The sequence below is a fragment of the Lipotes vexillifer genome, unplaced genomic scaffold, assembly GCF_000442215.2.
Source record: "Lipotes vexillifer unplaced genomic scaffold, Lipotes_vexillifer_v1.1 scaffold395, whole genome shotgun sequence".
NCBI lineage: Eukaryota > Metazoa > Chordata > Mammalia > Artiodactyla > Lipotidae > Lipotes > Lipotes vexillifer.
The window spans coordinates 1,817,698-1,825,805 of record NW_006797390.1 but is presented as its reverse complement, the minus strand read 5'-3'; the positions used below and the strand labels follow the sequence as shown (position 1 = coordinate 1,825,805).

The 8,108-nt window shown below is 33.7% G+C and overlaps 1 protein-coding gene across 1 annotated transcript; it reads left to right on the top strand.

Annotated features, from left to right (window-relative positions):
• Positions 1-2,100: 2,100 nt before the first annotated feature.
• KLRF1 (killer cell lectin like receptor F1) lies at positions 2,101-7,693 on the top strand. The gene is given in 4 exon segments (XM_007472392.1): positions 2,101-2,221; positions 5,176-5,231; positions 5,234-5,322; positions 7,296-7,693. Coding segments are annotated over 4 exon segments (375 nt in total). The 3' UTR covers positions 7,405-7,693.
• The last annotated feature ends 415 nt before the right edge of the window (positions 7,694-8,108 follow it).

Below are 8,108 nucleotides of genomic sequence, written 5' to 3'. Positions count from 1 at the left end.
ACGGTTTGTATTGCACTGATTTCTCTTCTTGTGTCAGTTAACCACCAAACATTTATTGTAATTTAAGTTTCTATCCTCAAGACTTTTCGTATCTTTTTCATAGGAGAATGATAGAAATTCAAGGAGCAGTGGTATGTAGACTGCTGACATACTGTGTGATGAACAGGTTGGCCTTTGCATGAGTTTTTGGCAGATCTACTTGATTGACATCTAGTCTTCACAACCAGTCTGACTATTCAAAAATTAAAAATTGAGCTGAGACCTATATGGTGATTGTTTTTTAGTTTGGGAAGATATTAAGATTATTGCAGTTGTTATCGGTGTTGTTATTATTATTATTTAATATCTGATAGCTGAAGATACTACAATGTTATTTCTTCAGGGGGAACGTAATCTTGGCTTTTCTGCTGTCTTCTTCTGGTTAAATCTTAAAATCATTTTTCCAATATTGTCGTGGTCATTATTGACCTATTGCTATATTCTATATTCGGTACTCAATTTTCTTCTTAATGGACTTCTCAGAAGAATTTGATATAATGATCTTATCCTTTCCTTTATAAACTTTCTTTGTTTGCTAGAGAAGTAGGACTAATAATATCATTAATATCGAGATTCCCATCTTCACTACCTCTAGCACTCCCTCTGACTCCACCACTAGCATTTTTCTCATGTGAAATATGCATAAAGGTTATTCTTTGTCCCATATGAACTTTCTTGGATGCTTTATTTATTTATTATTATATTTAGATTAGTCATATTTGTAAATGTAATTTGTAGCCTGCTATGTGATCTGAAATGACAGTGGAGGATTTATGTAGAATGTTATTTTCATGAGTCTGCATTGAAATTTCATACTCACTGGTGAGATTTTTGTTAATTTTCTCCCATAAGTAAATATATGTATGTGTGTCCATATGTGTGTGTGTGTGTGTGTGTGTGTGTGTGTGTGTATCTCCATTGCCAGAATTATGTCTCCATTTCTCCATTTACTGGGATAGTCCTAATTTTTATTTATTTTTAAATGAAAAATGAGATAAAAATGCCAAATTCTAAGATTCTGAATAAATTAGAACTAGACATAGATTTGTTTTCTTTTTTCACTGTTTTGATTTCAATTCAAAAGAATATTAAGCATTCAGATATTTTTTGGGCTGGAACATGTTCCACTTTGTTTTCTCAGTAGAATATGAAACAGGGAGTCAGCATCATTTAGGACAATGACTTCTCAGAAAAAAGAAAACATCACATATTTTCATTTGTCCCAATTTCTGAAATGTAACTTTTTAGCAAAGGTTTACATAGATCTTACTGTGACCTTCTTTGACTCAATACCTAACACACAATTCATTAATTCCATCTTTTACTCCTTAAAGAGAGAAAGAAAATTTATTAATTTTACAATAATGTTAGAGTCTTCAGCCCTGTTGAAGGGTATTTGGCATAGGGTCTCCAAAACAGATTGGCACTGATAATATTTCAATTTAAGCCTTTGTAAGTTATTCTTTTTTTAAGTCTTTTGGTAAGTTTATTTTTGTAAGTAGCATTCTGAAGAGGAAACATGTTTATAAAGCAATACATTTGTTTATTTGTGGCATATATATTTTTCAAACAATAAAACTGATAAAAAGAAACTGATTTGATTTCAGGGAAGCTGACTTTAGTACAATGAAATTACTAAATCAATAGCATAGATATTGATTATTTTCAGCCCTAAACTTGAAATGCATATTCAGTTAACTCATGTTGTATTAAATAATACAGAAAAATTCTAAATCTAAGTTACTTTAGTTCATTTAATTTTAATAATTTTAATTTTTTGGTAGGGAAGGTAGTCCTAAAAACTGAATTTTAAAAGAATGATCCACTGTCCCTGCCTAATAGACTTGGAGAATGAAGGAAGATATTAATAGATAGTATGTAACAGTACTGAGCTCAATGACCAGATCAGTATAGATGATGATTCAATATTAAACAAACATAACTAGATTGTTTTTGCATGCCTCAAGAAAAGAATTAGATTAATTAATAGATGAGAGGGAGTCAGTGAGTTAAGGCACACTTCTTGATGGTTTTGTGTTTCAACTTACTACCTAGGAGTAAATGAAATCAGCAGAGGCTGATTTTCTGACAACACTGCCTTCAGCCTTCTTTTTCTCTGTTCCAGCCAAAGGACTCTCCCTGGCTGACCTCAGTTCCACTTGTGAACTGGTGCACTCTAGCGGTAATGTGAGGGCTTAAAGAAAGAGCCTGCTACCATGTGATTGTGAGATAAACATATCTGGGTGGAGAATGAAGCGAAGATTCTCATGTTGCTCTCCCTGAAAACACCTTCCTGTGCCCAACAGAATACTTTTTGCCAAATCCTACCTTGCCATCCAGTCATTCTTCATTTGTGAGTTTTGGAAGATTGTATCTTTCAAGGACTTGGCCCATCTCACTTAGGTAATCAAATTTGTTAGCATAGAGTTGTTCATAATATTCCTGTATCATCCTTTTGATGTCCATGGAATTTGTAGTGATATCCCCTGCTCCATTTCTGATATTAGTAATTTGTGTCTTCTCTCTTTTTTTTTCTTAGTTAGCCGGGCCAGAGGCTTATCAATTTTATTGATATTTCCAAAGAACTCACTCTTGGTTTCATTGTCTTTCTATATTCACATTCTGTTTTCAATTTCATTGATTTTTTTTTGCTCTAATTCTTATTATTACTTTTCTTCTGCTTACCTTGACTTTAATTTTCTCTTTTTTCCCCTAGTTTGCTAGGGCGGAAACTTAGATTATTTATTTTAACTTTCTCTTCGTTTCTAATATATGCACTCAATTCTATAAATTTCCCTCTAAGGACTGCTTTTGCTGCATCCCACCAATTTTGATAAGTTCTGTTTTATTTTCATTTAGTTCAAATATTTTTAATTTCTCTTGAGATTTCTTCATTGATCCACGTGCTATTTAGAAGTGTGTTGTTTAGAGAAAAGGGAACCCTCCTGCACTGTTGATGGGAATGTAAATGGGTACAGCCACTATGGAGAAGAGTACAGAGGTTCCTTAAAAAACTAAAACCAGAGCTACCATATGATCCAGCAATCCCACTCCAAGGGATATACTGGAGAAAACCATAATCTGAAAGGATACATGCACCCCAAGGTTCATTGCAGCATTATTTACTATAGCCAAGACATGAATCTAAATGTCCACTGACAGGGGAATGGATAAAGAAGATGTAGTGTATATATATTACTCAGCCATGAAAACAGAAGACAATAATGCCATTTGTAGCAACATGGATGGACCTAGAGATTATCATACTAAGTGAAGTAAGTCAGACAGAGAAAGACAAAGGTAGCACTCATATGTGGAAGCTAATTTTTTTTAAAAAATGAAACAAACGAACTTATCTACAAAACCTAATCAGACTTACAGATACTGAAAACAAACTTATGGTTACAAAACGGGAAACATGGTGCGGAGGGATAAATTAGGAGCTTGGAATGAACATACACATACCACTGTATATAAGATAGTTAACCAACAAGGACCTACTGTATAACACAGGGAATTCTACTCAATATTCTGGGATAACCTATATGAGAAAAGAATCTAAAAAAGAATGAATATATGTATAACTGAACCACTTTGCTGTACACTTGAAACAAACACAACACTGTAAATCAACTATACTCCAATAAAATTTAAAAGAAAAAGAAGTGTGTTGTTTAATCTCCATGTAGTTGGGATTTTCTAGTTATCGTTCTTAATGGTATCTAGTTTAATTCCACTGCAACCTGAGAGCAGATTTTGGATGAGTTCTATTCTTTTAAATTAGATTTTTTCCTAAAATTAAGTTCTTCTTTCAAAGCTCAGTATTATGTTAATCTAGTAGTTTTTAGTACAACAAAACTATTTACTTTCGTTTGTTGTACGACTACTATATTGAAAAATATCAGTTGTAGATATGGACTTGTGCAAAACCAGGCATAAATACCCCACGAGAAAATCAAGCAGGACATATTTATTTAAAGTGTGCCAAAGGAGAAAAGTCAAGATCAATTAGTAACATTTTTCCAGGCCAGATCAAGGAATAGATTTTTTTCCCCTAACTATCACTGAGCCCACAGTTGTAAATGATACCATCTGAATGAATGAGTATTAATATAGACTTTCTATAACCATGAAGGTGCTTCCCTAAGAAAAATTCTGCTTTCAGGCCAGTCATGATATATTCCAGGGGCCTCTTTTTGGGCTTCATTATTCTTGGAGTTATACCATATGACTCAGGTAGTATGCTCAGATATGAACAAAATTTTAATGCTTAACCTGAGCTTTCCCAAGCTAACAACCTGGTCGAAGTATTTTCTCAAACTCAGGGTTCCTAAACCCTGAAAGAAAGTCAAATTTCCAGAAATTTCAGGGAGCTGTGTTAATGAGCAGTTAGAATAACTATGTGGCATATCTTTTATATATCATTTAATTAAACAGATTAAATTCCCCACAACAATGAATCTGAATCACAAACTTAATGACTATATGCTAAATTTTTCAACTATATTTTCATGAAAGTTTTACCTTAAAAACAGTTTGCTTGAAATAAATACCCAGGATAGTGTCAGGCATGTAATAATTCCTCAGTACTAGTAGGATGCTAAAAAATGATCATTCCTGTTTAATTTTAACTGAGAGTATATATGCCAAGAACAATTCTATGGATACTAGACTGCTTGTACCAGGCATGCTAACAAATTCGCAAAACTGATTTTTCAAATTTTAATCCATCATCTGCTTCCAGAGTACATTAAGAATTTATGAGTGGGGCTTCCCTGATGGCGCAGCGGTTGAGAATCTGCCTGCCAATGCAGGGAACACGGGCTCGAGCCCTGGTCTGGGAGGATCCCACATGCCGCGGAGCAACTAGGCCCGTGAGCCACAACTACTGAGCCTGCGCGTCTGGAGCCTGTGCTCCGCAACGAGAGGCCGCGACAGTGAGAGGCCTGTGCACCGAGATGAAGAGTGGCCCCCGCTCGCCGCAACTAGAGAAAGCCCTCGCACAGAAACGAAGACCGAACACAGCCAAAAATAAATAAATAATTAAAAAAAAAAAAAAGACTTTATGAGTGTTCAGGTCCCTGCTTAAATTTTTAATCCATTTTGAGTTGATTTTTGTGTATGGTGTAAGATAAGGCTCTAATTTCCTTCATTTGCAAGTGGATATCCAATTTTTCCAACGCCATTTGGAATCCAGTCAAACTATGTGTGGATTTGGCTTAACTTTACTTCCCTGAAGAGGAAATGGACCTGGGTGGATGGTTCTCCATTGGATTCAAAGATGTGAGTCTTTCCTAAAAGGCAATCTGATTTATTGTTTATCACAGAATTTATCTCCTTAAAGCACCTACAAATCCACCAAAATGAACTCACATAGTTCTTGGTACTAAAGAACTTAAAAGGATGAAAATTAATGTTAGCTGAAGTAATGACAGATATTTTGGTTTGGTTTTCAAAGCAAAAGGATTTGAAAACAATAATGATTGTGCACTTATTGTTTCAAAACCACTCACACTTTACGTGGAAAGGGGACTGAAATAATGTAGTCTTCTATTTTCAAAGTTCTGAATGCTTTTTTAGTCATCTTTAGCAATTAAAAAAACTGTATACAATTTTTGTATTATATGATTATCACAATGTTAAAAAACAAACGAGAAATACAAGACAGAACAAAATAATCCTGAATGCTCTCAGCAATTGCATGAGGTTATTGAGATTTTTTTTTTAATGTTTTTGTGTGCTTGTATTAATTTTATAATCAAATATTTAATTAGAAATACAAATAGTAAAACCAGTAAACTCAAATCTTATCCCTATGTTGGTAGGCAGACTAATGGTCCCCCAAAATGTCCTAATCCCCAAATCCTATGAATATGTTACTTTAAGTGCAAAAGAGACTTCATGAGTGTGATTAAATTAACAATGTTGAGCTAAGAATATTCTGCTAGATTATTCGGGTGGGCCCAATATAATCTCAAGAGTCCTTATAAGAGGGAGGAAGTAGGGGCAGGCTCAGAGGAGACTTGAAGATAAACACAGAGTTCCAAGTTATCTGATTGATACCAAGGACTACAGGCAACCTATAGTACTTGCAAAAGCCAATGAACAAATTTTCCCCTAGTGCCTGCAAAAGGCAGCTCTGCAGACACTTGATTCTAATCCTTTAAGGACAGTTTTGGACTTCTGATATCTAGAACTGTAAGATAAGAAATTTGTGTTGTTTTAAGTCACAAAATTTGTGGCAATTTATTACAGCAGTGATAAGAAACATTCACTATGGTAACCAACTTAATGAATAGTATGTCTTATTTTCCCTTCACTCCTATCTCATCATTAAATATTACTTATTTTCTATCTCACTGCTCTAAATTCATCAGTCTAAGGAAGTCAACTGAAGACATCTTTGGAAAGGAGAATAAAATCATGGATGTGTGTCATCTAAGGGTAGAGTTGTGTCACTGGACATGACCTGATTGGCTGCTTATGAAGATGCTAACCTGGGTTTTCTCCTCATGCCAAATTCACTCAACACCACCTATACAAAATTCAAATATAAAGGTGCATAAGTTCAAATATAACAGTGTATTTTCCAATATGAAAATCCAATACTTACTTGTCTATTCTTATTCTGGGAGCTTTGATGATCGTGGGTCTCTTTTCCATGATACCTCCTTGAACTTTTTTTCTAAGTTTAAATAAATTCCTAACAGAATAAATCACTAAGACTACAGTATTTTAGAGATAACTTTACTACTGTATTTAACATGTTGCTTTATCGATAAGTAATACAACAAATGTACAACTTATTTAGGGCTTACATGGGTCAGTTTGTGTATTGAGTTCTTTACAAACATCAATTCATTTAACCTCTATAACAATATCATGAGATAAATATTATTATAACTATTGTACAATAAGATATGAAAAGCCAAGAAAAGTTAAGTGAACAGTTCATGTGTCTCAATCTGTTTTTAATCTAATGGATGACATGGAACAATGGAAAGAATACTAGCATAGAATTATGGGCACAGATTTCTTCTTAGCTCTGTCATTTGCAAACAGACCCCCGGGGAACTGTCTGCCAATCACAGACAGTAATACTAAGTTACAGAGATATTGGAATGTTTAATGAGTCAAGGTATTTGAAAATTCTTCGAATATTTGAATTACCTTTTAATAAAGGGAGGGTATTAACTGAAAACACAAATGGATGTCTTCAGCAACGACGATTAAATAAGTATTCATCTTTTCTGCAGATTCTTCATAAAAGGACCAACTAAAGAAAATAGCTGTGCTGCCATCAAGGAAAACAGAATTTACTCTGAAACTTGCAATAGTGTTTTCAAATGGATTTGCCAATATTAAAAGTTTAAAAGTGATAGTGGAATAATCAAGGATAAAAGTTCTTTTGCCTAACATTAATCTTCAGGAGTAAGAATTTAAAATTGCAGTTAAACACCAGCCTCGCTTTTCTATTTTCCCTCGATCATCTTCATGGGTCCTAGCCACAGAGTAACCCATGTTAGCAATCTAAAATATACCCCTCTGATTCTTTATGTGATAATGTAATCCAGAGTGAACCCATGCATTTATATTCATGATTTAATTCACCTTTTCTTTTACAACAAATGTGAACAAATTATGTCTGCTTTTCTGTTATTTTGCTTTTCTTTTATTCTTAACAATATCCTATGGAAATTTCACATAGTTCTGAGTTGCATTATAGTGTGGATTTATACATTTTTCACTCCTTTATTGATGAGCATTAACTTTTTTCAGATTTTTGCTACATGAACTATGCTGCAATAAATATTCTGAATATCTTTCTAAATAGTAGCACTTTTATTTCTATGACGTAAACTTTAAAATTGGACTTTCTGGGTAAAAAGTGTTAAAAATGTTGTTGGTTGGCTTTATACAACTTTTGTCTTAATTTAGAAACTATCACAAACTTATAAGAAGATTATAGGTACAGGAAAAAAAAAATTACCTCTTCCCCAAACCTCTTGAGAATTAGTTGCCAATTTGATGAATTTCATTATAAAATTTCACATATCATTGGATACTTT